This window comes from Panthera tigris, chromosome D3 (assembly GCF_018350195.1).
Source record: "Panthera tigris isolate Pti1 chromosome D3, P.tigris_Pti1_mat1.1, whole genome shotgun sequence".
Taxonomy (NCBI): Eukaryota; Metazoa; Chordata; class Mammalia; order Carnivora; family Felidae; genus Panthera; species Panthera tigris.
Window position 1 is genome coordinate 37,169,221 of NC_056671.1, and position 19,578 is coordinate 37,188,798.

The 19,578-nt window shown below is 44.3% G+C and overlaps 1 protein-coding gene and 1 long non-coding RNA gene across 2 annotated transcripts in view; one reads left to right on the forward strand and one right to left on the reverse strand.

Annotated features, from left to right (window-relative positions):
* LAMA1 (laminin subunit alpha 1) overlaps positions 1-19,578 on the forward strand; it is a 167,741-nt gene that overhangs the window by 147,448 nt on the left and 715 nt on the right. The window contains exons 52-62 of the mRNA XM_042962825.1: positions 2,278-2,392; positions 2,584-2,754; positions 4,960-5,123; positions 5,841-6,026; positions 7,411-7,546; positions 9,308-9,420; positions 13,162-13,351; positions 13,888-14,046; positions 14,574-14,727; positions 15,964-16,097; positions 19,108-19,330. Coding sequence (XP_042818759.1) covers positions 2,278-2,392; positions 2,584-2,754; positions 4,960-5,123; positions 5,841-6,026; positions 7,411-7,546; positions 9,308-9,420; positions 13,162-13,351; positions 13,888-14,046; positions 14,574-14,727; positions 15,964-16,097; positions 19,108-19,330 — 1,745 coding nt within the window. The remainder of the gene's footprint in view (positions 1-2,277; positions 2,393-2,583; positions 2,755-4,959; positions 5,124-5,840; positions 6,027-7,410; positions 7,547-9,307; positions 9,421-13,161; positions 13,352-13,887; positions 14,047-14,573; positions 14,728-15,963; positions 16,098-19,107; positions 19,331-19,578) is intronic.
* Positions 6,672-19,578, reverse strand: part of LOC122232718 — a 53,026-nt gene continuing 40,119 nt past the window's right edge. The window contains exons 2-4 of the long non-coding RNA XR_006210114.1: positions 13,613-13,751; positions 9,458-9,671; positions 6,672-6,993 (exon numbers count right to left, since the gene is read on the reverse strand). This is a non-coding gene — a long non-coding RNA (uncharacterized LOC122232718). The remainder of the gene's footprint in view (positions 6,994-9,457; positions 9,672-13,612; positions 13,752-19,578) is intronic.

A 19,578-nucleotide genomic window follows, 5' to 3' on the forward strand; every position in this document is an offset into this window, starting at 1 on the left:
AATAAGGTCACATTCACAGGTACTGGGGGTTAGGCCTTCATCATCTTTTGTGGGGGACAAATTTTAATCCCTAACGTCTGCCTTGATTCAAACCACTGTGTGTCTACTAATTGGGATGTAAAGAAATCCTCCTGCAGTAAAATTAATGATTTTCTATTTGTTGCCTTTAGAACATCTAGTGATTGTTACTAATTGTTACTTAATATGGTACAGTATTCTTAGACCCCACTTCCCATCATAAGTTGTTCCTTCTAGACATTTCAGAATAGTAGAATCTTTTTCAGGGCAAAAAAAAAAAAAAAAATCATGCTGTCTGCATTTCTCCTTTGTGTGATGAGAATGAATAATGTATGTGAAAGTTGAAACACCAGCATCAGGAAGTTGGAAGAAAGGTGGCAGAGAAGGCAATGAGATCCTTTTGTAACACTGATTCATGTTTAGCTTTGTGACTTTAATAATTTACATAAGATCTCTGTGGGTCTTTGTTCTTAGTTGTGTCATTTTGGACTGGACAAATGAAGCCCGAAGTTTCTTTCACACCATTAAAAACAAAAACCTCCTATACCAAAGGCCAGCAGTCGAGGCAAGATAGATTCTGGGGAGTGGGATTACCAAATGTCCAAACTGATTCATCTAGCCCAGTGGTCTTCGAAGAAGTTAGTAGCACGGCTACTACCCTACTACTACAGCACTAACTACAGCTGAGTTCTTATATGCAATCCTAATCAGTGGCACGGAAGTGCGTCCACACTGGTTGCTGTTAAGCTGAGCAGTCCAGATTCACTCCTCACCCCTTTCCTTTGCCAGAAATTTCTGAAAGTTCCAAGGGACACAGCTTACCACCACAGTCACCAGCACCCTCCCCCCACACCCCATCTTGAAATGAATTACACTCAAACTTCAGGGGGAGTTGGTCACTTGTCCCAGGTCTTACCCCTCTGCCAGGATGGAGCCAGGATTGGAAGCCAGTCTCCTAATTCCCAATTCCAGATATCGTTTCCTCACATGGTGGCAGCAGGGTGGGTGCTCCTGTAGCAACAAGCTGTGCCACAGTTCATCTGTACTCTACCGAGATGGACACTGTGCAGACAATGGAGAAAAGACCCCCCTTTCCAGGAAGACATTCCAAATAAGACTTTTATGCTAGAAGGGACCTGGGTATCTATCAAGACCAGCCTCTTCAATTACAAAGGAAGAAACATATCCAGAAAAGTTAAAGTCTGCCCTAAATCTTGAGTTGCCTAATGGTCTGCAGCTCACTACTCAACACAGAGGGAAAGGAAAGTGAGATGTGACTCTAGCTGGAAACCATGTGACTTCAGAGTTCTCCTGTGACTAGCTGATGCTTCAGAATATAACTTAGAGATGTTCAGTCATCTCCATATTTTGGAAATGAGAGACTGATCATATTACAACCTCACCCCAACCAGAGTGTGGCAACTTCTATTAAGAAAAATATGGTAGTGGGGCCCCTGGGTGGCTCAGTTGGTTCAGCATCCAACTCTTGATTTTGACTCAGGTCATGATCTCACAGTTTGTGAGATCAAGCCTCACATCAGGCTCTCTGCTGACAGTGAGGAGCCTACTTGGGATTCTCCTGCTCCCTCTCCGCTGCTCACATGTGTACACACACTCTCTCTAAAAATAACAAAAAAGAGAGAAAAATATAGTACTGATTTGGATTTCAATCTATGTGCTATTGTTTCCTTATGACTGTGTACTGTCTTTCTTATAATTGGCCTGTTTTAATGAGTATATTTATTTATTTATTTATTTTCGTTTATTTATTTTTGGGACAGAGAGAGACAGAGCATGAACGGGGGAGGGGCAGAGAGAGAGGGAGACACAGAATCGGAAACAGGCTCCAGGCTCTGAGCCATCAGCCCAGAGCCTGACGCGGGGCTCGAACTCACGGACCACGAGATCGTGACCTGGCTGAAGTCGGACGCCCAACCGACTGCGCCACCCAGGCGCCCCTAATGAGTATATTTAAATTGCAGTGACTACAGTACTTTCCCTTAAAATATTATGCATTTTTGTCTAGGTAGCCATTTAGTCAAACTCCCTAAATTCAACCCCTTTCCTTGGTCCTAAGGAGAGCCTTCATTAGACTTCAAGTCTTCACCATCAATATTCTTCTTAGTGGGAGACTTAGACATTTCTGCAGAATGACACATAGAAGCAGATCTTCTTTACCTGTAGGTCTATTTTTATTCCTTCTTTCAAAAATGGAGTTATAAAATCCAAATCTTGTTGTTCTCATGCCCTTCCCTACAGGAAAGGTGTCACCAGCAAAAGCTATGTGGGCTGTATCAAAAACCTGGAAATATCCAGATCAACCTTTGATTTACTCAGAAATTCCTATGGAGTGAGAAAAGGCTGTATACTGGAGGTGGGAAGCCTTTAATATTTGAATGAGTTTTTGCAAATGTCCACTGACTTACCAACATAATAAGGTAGTAAAATCTAACACAGTGCGATGGACGGAAAAGAGATGATGGGGAGACCAGCAGTAAACCCCGCCACGGGCGATTCAGTGCTTAGGAGTCCTGATGGTGTTCTTTTTGCCTCCTTTTTAACCAGCCTATCCGAACTGTTAGCTTCTTGAAAGGTGGCTACGTTGAATTGTCACCCAGGTCTTTGTTGCCAGAATCGGAACTGTTGGCAACATTTGCCACCAAGAACAGCAGTGGCATCATCCTGGCTGCCCTGGGCAGGCATGGGGAGAAGCAGGGTCATCGGCAGGCCCATGGGGTGAGTAGCTCAAATGCTATTGTTATTCAGCCACAGGCTCAAGAAGCACTAGTTGGAAAGTGACTTGGTCGTGAACATTATCGTAGCAGTGTGGCCAGTTGTTTATAAGTGTGCATTTTAATAAGTAGCAGTTACTATCGCTGAATGTCTTCCCCTATGCATCAGTGACCTCTTTGTGGTACACAGTCATTTTTCTTGTCTGGCTACGGAGAAGGCAGATACTTGCTGTCTACCCCTCATTCTTTTCAAGCTCATTCAGAGTTTTTCCACATGTTAGGTGGCTACTCTTTATTCTAAGGCTAAGAAAGTAAATCCTTCAGTTCTGTAGAGTTTTTTAGTGTGCTGCTCCACGGAGCACAATTTTCCTTATCTACAAATAGGATTGAAGTCAGCAGAAAGAGAAATGTGGCCTGTGATCAGCACAGTGGGGCAGCTGTAGAAGAGAGAAAAGTTGATGGGTTTCCATATTTATATTCCATTTTAAGAGCATAGATTTACCCTTTCTTTTGCTCAAACTTGCATATATCACGTAATTTGAAGAGGCTTTACAGAATGCTAATTTACGGTCTTAATGAAGTAGAGGTCACGGCATACTGTCCTCTTTTGTGCAAGATTATTTGTAGACATTGCTGTGTGATGATCACAGCCACACTGCAGGGTGAATGCTGCTTATCCTACGTTTTGCTGAGGAGGAAATAGGTTCAGAGAACCTTGTTAACCTGCTGAAGGTCACACAGCTGATATATGTCTGAGCCAGGACTGGAACACCAGTGTGTAGACTCCTAGTGCCTCATGAGCCACTTGGCGAAGGTCTAACCATGACAGAGTGGTTTATGGGCCCCACCAATCTTTTTCTTTTTTTCCTAGTTGAGATGAAATTCACAGAACATAAAAGTAACCATTTTACAGTGAACAGTTAGCATTTAGTGCTTTCACGATGTGGTGAGGCCACCTCCTCTATCTAGTTCCAAAACATTTTTATCACCCAAATAATAGCCTGTGCGGTCAAGCGGGCCCTTCCTGTCCCCTCAGCAGCCCAGTCCCTGGTGGCCAGCGGTCTTCCTTCTGTATCTCTGAATTTCCTGATGATCTGTATTTTATATAAATGGGCTCATACAGCATGTCATCTTTTGTGTCTTCCATTTAGCATGTTTTTGAGGTTTGTCCACATCGTGGGATGTGTCAGTACTTCCTTTTTATGGCTGAATTGCTATTCCATTATACGTACATAACTTACTCACTGATGGACATTTGGGGTTGTTTCTACCTTTTAGCTATTGTTAATAATGCTGCTATGAACATTCATATCAAAGTATTTGTCTGACTACCTGCATTCAGTTCTTTTGGGTATATACCAAGGAGTGGAATTGATAGGTCACATGATAATTCTATGTTTAACTTTTTGAGGAACCAATAGACTGTTTGCCTCCACCAGTCTTAAAATTTTTTTTTAATGTTACTTTATTATTGAGAGAGAGCACAAGTGGGGGGGGGGGGCAGAAAGAGAGAGAGACAGAATCTGAAGCAGGCTCCAGGCTCTGAGCTGTCGTCATAAAGCCCGATGTGGGGCTCGAACCCACAAACTGTAAGATCATGACCTGAGTGGAAGTTGGACGCTTAACCGACGGAGCCACCCAGGTGCCCTGCCTCCACCAATCTTAATAGGACCATTTGCAAATCATAGTTTGCTGCTTGTTCAGCAAAACAGAATGCTCACAAGGGCATTGTGAAACACTCACACTCCCGTTCTGCTGGTGGACCAATTTTCAATGTGCAAAATAGTTCTCAAAGCTTTAATAATTTCCAAACTCTTCCACCTTTTAAACCCACTTTTAGAAATGTTAGGCCAAAAAAAAAAAAAAAGTGTACACAGGCAAAAAACAAAAGTACTATGTATGGTAAGAAAAATTGGAAACTAAATTTTTAACAATAAATCGGTCAATGATTTACAGTATATGTATCTGTTAGTACATATGGTGGCAATAAAAAGTATGAAGTAGAAAGGGAAATCTTTGATAGGGTTAATGATAAGAGCATAAAGCAGAATGTAAATCATATGAACAGAGATTAGAAACTCATATACAAAATTTAAAAGAGTTGTGTTAGATGGTGATATTCGTAATAAGTTGCTTGTTAATACTCTCATATTGTCTTCATAATTTTAAAAATCACGTGGCAATATTTTTTCTGTTGAAAATCTCTCAGCAACCTTCCCAGCCCTTCTTTTCCATCATGCTGATTGAAGGCCACATTGAAGTGCACGTTAACTCTGGGGACGGAGCAAACCTGAGAAGAGCTGTCCTGCGTGCTCCCAAGGGCACATATGGTGACGGGCAAGAGCATTCCATCTCTCTGATGAGGACTGGGAGGTATTCACATACAAGGCCCTGGTGACCTCGACAGTAGGAACCATGTTAGGATACTCTTTGCAGTAAAATGATTGGGATGACTAGGATGAAGTCAGGAAAATTCAGAGACTTTACAGCTCCAGAATAACTCTGGAGCCCTTCTAGAAAACCTCCCTTAAAAGTAATTTCATCTGCTTGGTAATAAGATATTTGTGGAACTTTCGCAATTAAAAAACCTTAACCCTGCTCTTTTCTGGGGCCCAGTATAAAATGTTTTACATCAGATTAATTCTGTGGCAGATAGTACCATAGTGTGAGTAGAAAGCATTATATCAATACTAAATAATAAATGTCAAACAGTAAGTAGGAACACAGTAAACAGAAAACAAATAGTAAAATAGTAAATAGTGTTGTATCAACATTCCTACGTATACCCCTTTCAAAGCGGTAGACCAAATGTTTCAAAAGCATGCTGGACATTTTATCACAGGTAAAGTAAAAGAATAATACTCTCCCCAAGTGAATTGAACTCAATAGTATTTAATAACGTGATTCATTTTGGGAGGATGTTCAATTGTAAGTGTTAATTTTTAAGACTCACCTTTTTATTCACTTAGTGTTGTTAAAATTTGTCTTCAGGGAACTTCTGTCATTCAGTAAGAACTTGTGAAATTATGTATTAAAATAGTTATGTTTCATTACATTTAAAAGCTTTTCTTTTCTCCTTTGACCTTTTAGCATTATCACTGTCCAAATGGATGAGACAAATCCTGTAGAAATGAAGTTGGGCCCATCAGCAGAAAGCAGGACAATAAATGTATCCAGCCTGTACATAGGGGGAGTTCCAGAGGGTGAGGGGACATCAGTGCTCAAGATGGGAAGATCATTTCACGGCTGTATCAAAAACCTGATCTTTAACATGGAGTAAGTGTAACTGCTCTCAACATGTTTTTGCACTTCCTAATTTTTTAAAGCTGAGTACTGACCCTGACTTGCTATCTAATTTTGCTGTTTGAGATTACCTAAAATCCTACAAGTTTCTGAATAACAAGCGAGCCCTATTCTATCGCAAAGGTCTCCCAAATGGATTCTACTGGATTAGAATAGTGGATATATCTGGTAATCATATATTAAAAAAAAAAAAAAAATGAACATCAGTTAGTTCCACAGGACTATCAACAAACATCAGAGGTCAAATACACTGTTGACATGCACTTCAGGGAACATAGAGATTTTGTGATGCAAGTTTCTTGCTGTCTTGAGCTCACTGCTTTAAAGGAACCTTTATGGTGGGGTTTCTTGCAGCTTCAGATTAATGGCTCCTCCTGAAACAATTAGTGCCTAATTAAGAACTGGAAGTCTGTTTTCCCTGTGGAGCTCATTCTGAGTAAGAGAACGGACACATGCCCACATGCCCATGGGTATTTATTTCTTCTTCACTTGCCTCCTGCCTGCATAAGAACGCTGGTGGCACAAAAGCGGGGCTACAACCTGCAGGTGGGGGTGCGGAGCCAGAATCTGCCCAGGACAAGCAAGCTCCCTCCTGCCTGAACTGCCCATTTGCCTTGAGACCTTAAACAACGGCTTGGATCTCTGATGGTCGCAGTGTCCCCTGTAAAAGAACCTCTTAGGAGTCCTTGGACTTTGGAAGAATAAAACATTACACTGGGTTTCAGCACGATTATCATGTCAGAGCCTTGGTTTGTACAACTTATTTGTACAGTTGATTTATTTGCCCAGTTCTCTGTTTATAAATAAACTGATTCAGCATCTTACTACTGAAAGCCCTGAGGCTGAGAATTCCATAGGGCAGAAATGCTTCTGTGCCGTTCACAGCCGCGTCCTCAGAAGGTGCCAAGAGGGTAGACGCAGACAGGACATGTTGCAAGGGCTGCAGAGTGAAGGGAATATGAAAAGAGTGGGTCAGGACTTCCTGGCAAGTGTAAATCTCTAAGAAAGAAATCTGTGTTTAACTGAGGCCAGTGTGTAGTCGTGCGAGAGCCAGAGACAGGCTCATTCTCTTACCCTGGCCAATGCTGCATTTGAGCCAAATCTTGAGGGATGCTCAGCGGTGGCCAGGAGGACGACACAGGGAGGGGCTGGAGTGGGGTGGGTCGAAGAATCAAATGAGGGAATATGTAAGACTTACAGACTTCTAGTCACTGGAAGATGGTCAATTTGGTTTCACTAAGGGTAATATATTAATGGTTTTTCATAAGACTGTAGTGTTCAATAATCAAATGACTTTGGCTTCTGTGTTGGCTTGTACATAGTATCTTAATTAATTTTATAAACACTTTGTATCTAGACATTTGGATTTCACGAGTGCGGTTGGTTATGAACAAGTAGATTTGGACACCTGCTTGCTTTCAGAAAGGCCGAAGCTGGCTCTTCATGGAGAGGACAGCGAGCTCCCGCCAGAGCCTCAGCCTTTACCAAGTCTAGTAAGAGGGGCTTTCTTTAATTGTATCAGTCAAGTACAGTCAGAACAAAAGCGGGGACCTTGTTACAAAGGTGTTGGGAAAGCTGAAGGAGCACAATGGAACAACAGTGCCACGGGAGAAGGTGGTGCTACCAGGAACAGGGGAAGTGAGTCTGAGCAGAGAGGGTCTCCTGGTGAGTACTGGGGCACAGAGAAGAAAGGTGCTGTCAGGGAGGCCACCTGGAGCTGGAAGGGAGGGAGAAACACTCCAGCCTTTTCCATTGACCCACCCTCCAAACCCCCAGATGGAAGCCATTTTTACATTTTCTTTATTTGGGAGACAGAGTGTGTGTGTGTGGGGGGGGGGGGGGGAGGGGCAAAGAGAGAGAGGGAGAATCCCAAGCAGGCTCCATGCTCAACACAGAGCCTGACATGGGGCTCAATCCCACGAACCGTGCTATCATCACCTGAGCCAAAATTACCAGTCTGATGCTTAACCAAATGAGCCACCCAGGTGCCCCGAGGAAGCCATTTTTCAAAGAACTCTAGGAACAGTCACAAGGTTCATCCCTGTGATGAAAAGCAGAGCAGGGGCAGGGTGGCGAATAGTTCTCTGATGACACGGCACAGCATTTACAGACCACAGGTCCTGACAGCCATCTTCATTTGACTGCCGTACAGCAAGATTTGGAGCAGAGTTTCTATAAGGACTAATCGTGACTTCAGGTTGAGTCAGAAACAGAAAATAAGTCGTTATGTAAAAGCCATTGAACATTCCATTATTGCTTAAAAAAAAAAAAGAGATTTGATTCATCTAGGAAAAGCCAATTTTGACCAAGTACTTTTCAAAAAAAAGTTTTTAATGTTTATTTTTGAGAGAGACACAGTGTGAGGAGGGGAGGGGCAGAGAGAGAGAGGGAAACACAGAATCTGAAGCAGGCTTCAGGCTCTGAGCTGTCAGCACAGAGCCTGACACGGGGCTCGAACTCATGAACCACGAGATCATGACTTGAGCCGAGGTCGGACGCTCAACCGACTGAGCCACCCAGGCGCCCCATGGCCAAGTATTTTTAATGGCAGTTCTTAGTTTCCATTTTATTTTCCCTTTTCTGATTTCTCGGTTTCCTTGGTTGAAAGCATGCACTCAGATTAGATGGTGGTTCAGTCGTACGAAAAGCAGTACCTTCCAAGCAGGACTGATCTTTGAGTTCAGGACACCTCCCCTGGTAGCATCCACCTACCCCAAGCCGAAAAGTGAGTCTGAAGCCTCACGTGGTTCAGAGCCACTGTGTGGAGGGTGCGGCCAGGCAACCTGCAGGTTCCCCAGCAGCCCCCCTTTCAGCCTCGCTCCTCTCAGCTGGACTTGCTCTGTCTGGGAGGAATTGGAGACATCAGGCTCGGAGCCCCTGCTGGTCACTTGTGGGCACTTCCAGTCTCCTGATGCATGTGCTGCCACTGATCCCCTCCAGCCCTTGCCAGGGGTGGGAGGCAGGGGAGGGCAGCAGCAAGGCCTCTGCCCCTTTGGCCTGATGAATAGTCATGGGACTTTTAAGCAAACTTGAGTGGGACTGAGGTGAAAGACAGAAGCTCTAACTGCCTTCTCAGATAAAGACATAGCAAGTAAATTACTTAAAGCAGAGAATAAGTCAGCGCAGACATGTATTTGTGGCTATTCGTGTTCTGATCCAGTTGCTTCTGAGATATTTTTTTCATGGAAAACTTGGGACACGTTAGTGGGGGCCCTGGCTGTGTGTGGCTGAGAGTCCATCTGCGTGTCTTACAGGGGCAGTGTGCTGTGGACAGAGCCCCAGAGTACATCCCCAACGCTCACCAGTTTGGCCTCATGCAAAGCAGCCATTTTGTGTTGCCCTTCAATCAGCTGGCTGTCAGAAAGAGGTGGGTGTTGTTCTGAAGTCCTTATTAGATGTCTCACCGATAAATGAATCCAGGAGGTATTCTTCACCAATGAGTCTTTTCAGAAGCTTCTTGTATGTTATTATGGAGTATTCAACGTGCAACCAAATGGCAGCGGTGAAAAGGCAGAGACAGGAATGCGGCCTTTGTGCAAACCAGATGCTTAAAATGTGGTCCAGTGGGGTTCCTGTGGTTTGTCCTTACCCCTTCTTGATGAAGGCTAGCTGCTGCCTCTGTATGAATATAGGAAAGCACATAGGTAGGGAATCTCTCTAAATCATCTTGTTCTAGAATCTCAAGTCCTCTAGATCTATCATCCTCTGGACTTTCAACCCCATTCTATTGTAAGCATTTACTAATCTGATCAAATTGTCCACCCAAACTCTTTCACCGTGCCTTTCAAACTCCCTGGTGCCACACCCACACCAATCTGCGCATTCCGCGTTCCTTCTTGCCCTCACACCTGCTTGTCCCCAAGGGCTCTTCCTTGACAAAGCTAGCTCATGTCCCACAGATGAGGCCTGGGGATTCCACATTCCTCCTCTCCTCTGAATCCTTCAGACTGCACCTGGTGTTACGGCCACCTGTGATCACTGCCCCTACGGCACCGTCTTCAGACCTTGCCTCAGTGTCCTTGTTCCATAACTTGGGCCATCATTTTCCATGAATTCGGCCACCCCACACTGGACCTTCCAAGTCTTCTGGCTCCTATCTATCAGAGGGCTTTTCCTCAGCCACATTCTCCCCACGGTCACACACACCCTTGCCTGCTTTGTAAATATCCATCCCACTTCCAACCAGAATCTCTACCTGAAGCATCCTATTAACCCCGTCCTCCTCATATCTACTGTTACCTCCCATTCCAACAGCTCCTCAACTGCATCAAGACCTTGAACCTGTCATGCTTTCTCACAAACCCTCCTTCTACAGCTCCCCTAGAATAGTTTATCCCCAACACAGATGGGCACAGTGCCATTATTACAGGTGCTCCTTTGTAAACTTCCACCACGGCCCCAGGAAAAATTCATACTTCCTAATCTGTACCAGAATCCACACTGGTGGTCAAGTCTGCAGAAGTGCATATCTCTTTCCTACCTGGTTTGACTTGAAAGCCATGGCCACTGATTTGAGATGGAACCTCCAGACTACATGGGTAGCCAATACTATTCTCTATTATGTTCATTTTTTAAAAAATTTTTATAGCTTCTCTTATCTCAAAACTCTGTGCATTCCCACAGCCTCTCTTCATGCCCCAGTTGATGACTACCTCAGTGAACAGAGAACTCTCCTCATCTGTCCACTACCCAAAAGAGCACCCCTGCTGTCTTTGTCCCCACCCTTGTACCTCTTCCCTTGCACCACAGAGGAAGGGTCCTGCTCCCCATCTTGCTTGCCTCTGGAGCCCATCACCTCTCTCAGAGCCATCACCCTCTTCCTCATCAGTGTTAACAAGAGGAGCAAACACTTGTGCCACAAATTGCCTTGATATTTAACATACATACCCCAACTCAGTCCTCATAATTACTGTATGAGGAAGGTATCATCTTTATTTTATAGACAAGGAAACTGAGAGGGAAGTCAAGTCACCTGCTCCAGGGCACACAGCAGAACTAGGATCCAAACCCAGGTGCTATGTCTGTGTTGGTCATTCCCTCTCTAGTTCATTGTTAAATGAAGTTCAAAAAACTTCAAAAAACTTCATTGTTTTTTAAAGTTTGTTTATTTTGAGAGAGAGAGTGAGCAATCAGGGGAGGGGCAGAGAGAGAGGGAGAGAAAGAATCCCAAGTAGGCTCCACGCTGTCAATGCAGAGCCCAACTCGGGGCTCCATCTCAAGAATTGTAATATCATGACCGGAGCCAAAATCAAGATTTGGGTACTTAATTGACTGAACCACCCAGGAGCCCCATTAATAGTTCCTCACTTAAAACAAACAAACCAACCAACCTTGGGGTGCCTGGGTGGCTCAGTCAGTTGAGCGTCCGACTGTGGCTCAGGCCATGATCTCACGGCTCGTGAGTTCAAGCCCTGCATTGGGCTCTGTGCTGACAGCTCAGAGCCTGGAGCCTGCTTCGGATTCTGTGTCTCCCTCTCTCTCTGACCCTCCCCTTCTTGTGCTGTCTCTCAAAACTAAATAAATGTAAAAAAACAAACAAACAAACAAAAAAAACACACCTCTCCAAGAGACTCCACATCTCATCCCACCCCCACAGTATCCTGGCTGTATTTCACAGTAAGACTTAAGACAGTTGCCTTATTAAAAAAAAGTTGCCTCATGTGGCAGTCTGCCTTTTCTCCCCTCTCATTTCCTCTCCACCCACCCAGCCAGCCTCCCCTCACCTCTCCATTGCTCTTGGCCACAATCCTCCCAGACCTGCTGTGGCCACGTCCCGTGGTGCCTTCTCTGCTGGGCCCTCGGCACTATCACATGCATTCGGCAACTCAGCCTCGTTGGCTGTCCTAGCCCCAGCTTCTCCTGATTTCTTGCTCTCCCTGCTCACCCCTGCTCAGTCTCCTTTGCTGGCTCCTCTTCCATCAGGAAGGCCCAGGGCCTCTTCTGTGTATTCTTCCTGGGGAGCTTCCATATCTCAAGGGCTTTAAAATACCATCTATTTGCACCAGCACCCACATCTCTAGCCTGACCTCTGCTTAGAACTCAGGAGGCATACACCTGACTGGCTCCTCCACATCTCTGCGTGGATTGGCACGGGCTCCCCAACCTCAACATACCAAAAGAGAATTCACAGTCTTCCCCCACATCTGCTCGCCTGATCTTTGCCATTTCTGTGGACATCAGCACCATACCCCTGGTTGCCCAGGGCCCAAACCTAGAGATGGTTATTGTCTTTCCTTCCCTCTCCAAATTGAGTCCATCTACAAGTCCTAGTGCTTCTTCCTCTGGAGCATTTCATGAATTAGTTCATCCGCTCTGTGTCCCCCACCACCCCCTGGCCTCTGTGGACTGCCGCACCAGCTGCCCGTTGACACCCTGGCCTCCTCTGATGGCTTCTTCACATCAGAAGTTCCTTTTAAGATGTAAATCAAGCCATGCCCACTCCCCTTCTGAATACTGTGACTTCCCACTGCACTTTGAATCTAAATACTGCCTCCCAGAGCCCCTCATCCATGAGGACAGACCCACACTCTCCTTTCCTTTCCCTATCCCAGAGTGCTTTAGTGTTGTGCTTTCTTCTGCGGGAGGATACCCAGATGCAGCCTTCCCTCCACTGCTGTGTGGTGCTGTCTCCCATGGAGCCCCGGTAGGGGGTTCCTGGCTGTCCACCCAAATCCACCCCATTGTTTTAGCATACTCGGCACTGTCTGCAAACAAAGTGCTGAGCTTTGTGGGGCTTGCTCCTGCCATTCAGAGCTCAGCTGAAACAGCACCTTTTCAGAGCTGCCTGCCCTCTTTAATAAAACCACCAGTTGGCCTCTCGTGACCCAATTTTATCTCTGATAGATTTCTAGTATTAGTTTTGCGGGAGAAAGGACATTCCTCTTTGTTTAGTGCTCCAGCCTCAGCATCTAGAACAGTCCCTGGCAGACATCTGTACGTGGTAACTATTAGTTGGGTGAACAGATGGATGAGTGAATGAAAGAATAATGAATGACTCTCTGCTGAGATGTTAAATACACAGGTTGAAACAGTTATTAGATTCTCTCTTTGAGGTTATTTTTACATGTGAAAGTTTCTTTCTGAGGCCTGAGCTCTTGTTTTCCTCCAGGCTCTCAGTTCAGCTAAGTATCCGGACATTTGCCTCCAGCGGTCTGATTTACTACATGGCTCATCAGAACCAAGTTGATTATGCCACGCTCCAGCTGCATGGGGGCCACCTTCACTTCATGTTTGATCTTGGGAAAGGCAGAACAAAGGTCTCCCACCCTGCAGTGATCAGTGATGGCAGGTGGCACACGGTATGCCCTCAGGAAGCTGGTGAATCCCTCATGCTAAGGTTTATTCCATCCATCCCTTGTATCCATTCCAGTTCGCTGTCATGAAGTGATCCCCTTTGGTTTCTAGCTTGCTTTGTGTCCACTATCTCCTCTATAGATATAAGCTTCTTGTAGGCAGGGACCTTTTCTGCATCCTGAAAGGCACTCAGTAGCTAACATTGGTGGAATGAATGAAAGGTACCAGAAGCGTTCTCACCTTGATGAGAAGTAAACCAAGCCTACCTGTGGCATGAGTGGGCCAACCCTTAGGTCATGGCATTTGCTTTCTTATAACTAGGCCTCAGGGGTTCTTCCCATTCTAACATGAGCTTTGCCTGTGCCTGCTCCAGCCTCCTGCCAGGCTTGGTCTCCTCAACACCAACTGTGTAAAAATCAGAGCCATCCTTTAGGATTTCAGTCAGGTTATTACAGCTATAATAAACAGATGCTGCAAACAAACATCTGTTACAGTTTTCTCAGATTCCTTTAAAACTGTGGATATTCTCATTTTGCTCTAGGTCAAGACAGAGCACTTTAAAAGAAAGGGCTTCATGACAGTTGATGGCCAGGAATCCCCCACGGTGACAGCTGTGGGAGATGGTACCATGTTGGATGTGGAAGGAAAGCTGTACCTAGGAGGTCTTCCCTCTGAGTACAGAGCCAGGAACATTGGAAACGTAAGCTGTGTTTTCTGTTTGGAGCCCGTCTTACCTTTATTGTGGTTGTGCTTTTGTGGTTTTATTTGTAAAAGAAAAAGTTTATGTTGAATTATCTTTTTTGAAACTGGAGCTTGGCTGCATGATGCACACCTTTTAAACTACATCCCTAAATTGTGTTGGGGCTTCCCCTTGAAGCTCAGCCAGCCTTTCCTATCTGTTAGTTAATGAACGTTTCTCCTTCCCCAGCCATTTAGCCCTGGTACAATGCAGGAAAGTCCAGTAGATTTGTATTTGCAGATTAGAAAACTCAGCATCTTGATTTCTACACTACTTAATCAAAATGATGGAAAACACCTTTACTGCATTACTAGCCAAGATACTACTAGCTAGTAGCATTCCGTTAGATGTTTATGTAAACTATTGTGGAAATTCAATTTTAAAAACCAAAAGTTAACATTTTAATGTGTTTGTTGAAGCATAGGAACATTTTACCCTTGCCCTTCTTGTTCTACTTAGAGCATCTATTCTCATGTCACTTGGTTTAGATCACCCACAGTGTCCCCGCCTGCATTGGGGAGGTGATACTGAATGGCAAACAGCTGGACAAGAGCAGCCCAGTGTCTGCATTTGCAGTAAGCAGGTGCTATGCAGTGGCCCAGGAAGGAACGTTCTTTGAAGGCAGCGGATACGCAGCTCTTGGTATGTATTATCAATGATCTCAAAAGAAATCTTTGGGTTTATTTAGCCTGCACTCTGAAATGGATCCAGTGATATGTCCTGATAGGACAGGACCCCCTGAACAAGGCTGCAGCAAGACCATTTTAGTTCAGTGTTCGAGTTTATTCTAATTTCTCAACTTCTAATGTAAAAGCCTTCTCCCCCTCATGCTATCCAGATGGCCTGCTGCAGGCTTGTTCCCACCAGGAGAGCGGCAACTTCCGGCAGAGGGCAGACATGTGGTACTGGTTTTGTCTGTACTTTCCCTAAATTTATGTGAGCCATATTCTCTCTGCCCAAGTTAATAAAGGCCTTTGACAAAAATCAACATAAAATATCTAGACCAGCCAGCCAAATGCAAGTCAGATTTGATGAAGAAATTGACTCCATTGAGACTGTTGACAATACTGATCCTAAGTAGAGGAATTTAAATGTCTAAAATGCCTTCAAATGTAAATTCCTCACTGCCTAGAACTAGCCTTTGTAATGTATCTGGCCTTCCCTCTCCATCTGATTTGCTGTTTGCACTCACAACCCTGCTCCTCTTGGCCTCTGTTCTGCTGTCTACCACAGGGAACCACATTTCTCTGGCTTCCAGGGAGGTCCTGGTGGAAGATTAGGGGCGGGTGGGAGGAGGAAAGGAAAAGCTAGCACACTTCTCTCCTTCACTCTGTGCTTCCAAGAAGCTCTGGTAACACAGCCTTCTCCCAATTTTCCTCTAACCCTGGGCTGAACAACCGTCTGCTATGTAGCCCCAGTTTGTTTTCTCAGCTTTTCTATCACTTGAATAAAATATACATTTAATTAAATCCTCAAGTAAAAAAAACCTAGCGTGGATATGAATATGCTCAGTAAATGACACCATACCCAGTATGTAGATATTGGGAAAATAAAGTAGACTATTGCTGGATAGATGATGAAGGGATTATATGGATCGAATCCCTTTCCGTTTTTTCCCTATGTGTCTCTAGAAGAGAGGATGTGCCTGCCTGGGCTCCGGTCTGGCTCAGCCCTGGTAGGTCTTGAATAGCATCACTTCATCATACAGATGAGGAAGCTGAGGATGGTGCTGGATCCAGAGAAAGAGCTGGCACCAGGCCTCCTGAACTAGGAACCAAAATGCACAGCCAACCAGCCAGCCAGCCCACGGCCTCTCCGACTCTGAACCCTCCGGGGCCAGGCTCACCCCTAACTTGGGGTTATCCTTGTATTTTTCAGTCAAGGAAGGCTACAAAGTCCGATCAGATGTAAATATAACACTGGAATTTCGTACCACCTCCGAGAATGGTGTCCTCCTGGGGATCAGCAGCGCCAAAGTAGATGCCATCGGATTAGAGATTGTGAATGGCAAGGTAAGTGCTTGATCTTGATGGGGTTCTCCTTTATCCAACAGTGCCAGAGACAGAGCAATTGAGAAACAGTAGAAAATACCTAGATCCAGGGGTGCCTAGGTGGTTCAGTCAGTTAAGTATCTGGCTTTGGCTCAGGTCATGAACTCATGGCTCCTGGCTTCGAGCCCCGCATCGGGCTCTGTGCTGACAGCTCAGAGCCTGGAGCCTGCTTCAGATTCCATCTCCATCTCTCTCTCTGCCCCTCCCCTGCTTGTGCACTATTTCTCTCTCTCAAATATAAATAAACATTAAAAAATTAAAAAACAAAAAAACAAGAAATACCTAGATCCAAACTTCCAATGATCATTTCAGTGGAAAAGAGAAAAGGTTTAATTAATCTGAAAAAGATTAAAAATGACAAAAATTAAATTAAATTTAAAGCAAAACTGCAATCTTACTACAACAGAAATCTTTTCTCCAGAGGCATCTGAAAATTGCCAACCTGATGCTCTCCCTTCCCTAATATTTGTTAACATTTTATTTGGAAGTAATTACAGATTGATAGCAAATTATAGTAAAACATGTAAGGAGGTTCCCCCGTGTTAGCATCTGCAGAACTTTTTTTTTTTTTTAATTTAAAAAAGTTTTTTTTCGTATTTATTTTTGAGAGAGAGAGGCAGACTGCAAGTGAGGGAAGGGCAGAGAGTGAGAGAGAGACACACAATCTGGAAGCAGGCCCCAAGCTCTGAGCTGTCAGCACAGAATCTGACATGGGGGTTGAACCCATGAACTGTGAGATCATGACCTGAGCCAAAGTCAGTTCCCCAACTGAGTCACCCAGACGCTCTGCATAACTCTTAAAAAAAATTTTTTTTAATGTTTACTTATTTTTGAGAGAGATAGAGGGGCAGAGAGAGAGGGAGACACACAATCCGAAGCAGGCTCTAGGCTCTCAGCTGTCAGCAGAGAGCCCGATGCAGGGCTCAAACTCATGAACTGCGAGATTGTGACCTGAACCAAGGTTGAATGCTTACCCAACTGAGCTACCCAGGTGTCCCTGCATAACTCTTACACAACATCAAATCCATGAAATTGACATTGGCATAATCCAGAGTTTTTTTCAGTTGAGTTAGTTATACATGTACATGTGTGTGTGTAGCTCTACACAATTTTGTTTAGCTTTATGTATCCACCCTCATAGTCAAGATACTTAATTGTACCTCAAGGCTCTCTCAACCCACCCCTTCATATCCACACCAATTCTCTCCGTAGCCCTGGGCAACCACTGATCTGTTCTCCAGCTCTCTGTTATTTCATGAGTATTATATAAATGATATGATACAGTATATGTCCTCTTGAGATTGGCTTTTTACACTCAGCCTCATTTCCTGGCATTGATCTGGGCTGTTGTGTTTATCAATGGTTCATTTTTCTTTTTTTTTATTGCAGAGTATTCCATGTGATGGATATACCACCATCTAATTTTTTTAATTCAAAAAATATATATATTTTTTTCTGTAACTATTCTGCTCCTGCTTTTCAGTCGCCAGTCTTTCCCATGTTCGGAACAAAATGAACTTAACAATTAGGATACCTTAGTCTCTTTTGCTTGAAAACTGCCTCTAGGTGCAAGCAAGATGTGAGGAAGAGAGTCTTCCTTGTCCTTTCTTTTCTGTAAGTTCTCTCTTGACAATAGCTGAGGTGTGGCTTGGCATTCCTGGTCCTTAGGCATAGCCTCTGTCTTTTGTGCACTAGGCCAGTTGTCCCTGGCAAGTTGTAACGAGTGGTCTGGAGTTGCAGCCATCACCAAGTTGTGGGAACTTATCCTGGAGATTATTAAATAGGCCAACATCCCTTGCAGATCAAGCTTCCCATCCCGGTCAGGGGCACTGCTGTCTCTTCAGCCACCTCCTGCGTCCCCCAGAGGATCATAGGAGAACTGGGGAGTTGTTGCCAGGCCATGGGGATGAAAGGCGTCTCTTAAATCCTCTCTACCTAACTACACTTTTCACCATTTCTCTTGCACTGTGGTCAACTTGTGTTGCTCTGAAACTAAGATGCTTGACTCTTTGTAAGCTACTGCCTCCCGCAAGGAAGGAACAAGTCTCTGTGCTCTAGATTTTTCCCAATTTTATTTGCAATCTCATTTGCCTATTTCTAGTGCTTCTGCTTCTTCCCCACTGGGTTTCCGGCTGCGAGGACATCCTAGAATGGGGGTGAGGAGGATGTAAGAAAATCAGATCCACCTCTTGTCCTTCACCTCTTCTCCCCCCTTATTTCATCTTCAGGTCTAAACAAAGCTGCCTCTACATCATACCGCTTGCCCCTCTACACTGTGGCTTATAGCCAAAGGCTTCCTCATCTGGACATCAAAAGAATTTTGAAAAATTCTGTATCATGTGCGCATTTTTATATGACATCTGAGAAACATTATTAGAAGTGTAACAGTTGCCAAAAATGTAATTTCTGATGTATATTTTACCTCTACTATTGGCTTATTTTTCCTTTAAAACTTTTCTTAGCTGTTGCCCGAGGGTCTATAGTGTACATCTTTAATTTATCACAGTTGACCTCGAAATACACGGAGTCGCCTCTACAACAGTATTCTTACAAGTATTCCCTGCTAGCTTTTGCAAGTCTTAGATTTTTTTGTATGTTACAACTTGCTGTGGTAGGGCACCTATAGTCTGTCACAAGAGAGTCGGTAAATGGTTCTTCATCGGTGCTATCCATCTGCTACAAACTGACCCTCTAAACCCATCAGCTCCTGCAGGCCTGAAAAAGGTACTGATTTGAGGGCAATGGCTTGGGCTTCTTCCCATGGAGGTGGTCATTGATCCCTTCTGTAATTTCGAGAGTGATGAAACCTGCATCCTTTATGAGGTTATTTTTCAAAATCATTGTTTTTCATAGCTTGCCCTCCTTTTTAGCAGAATGGGGGGATTTATCTACTCCAAGAGCATTATATAAATGAATGGTGTTCCTTAAACATAGAAAAATTCACCAAGGTATTTGTGTCTTATTTGTTTAGATCTTGTTTCATGTTAACAATGGAGCTGGTCGGATAACAGCCACATATAAACCCAAAGCTACGAGTACTCTGTGCGATGGAAGATGGCACACACTTCAAGCTCAGAAAAGCAAACACCGCTTGGTTCTGATTGTTGATGGGAATGCAGCTCACGCTGAAAGTCCACACACCCAGTCCACCTCAGCAGACACCAACAATCCCATTTATGTGGGCGGCTACCCTGGTACGTATGGGTGTCTGCTTTGCCCATTCACTTTTAAGGAGCTCTGTCAGTTTAGCTGGATACAGAATAGGGATTAAGAAAAATACATGGTTTGGGTGACAAATCCTTTACATTTTTAGAAAGCCTATCTCAAATACCTAGAAGTTCTTAGAAAAGTTAAAATAATCTACACAAGTAAATTCATCGTTAGATAAGACTCTGAGAACACTGGATGCAATGTAAAGTAAGCGAGATGACTTTACCGAGGC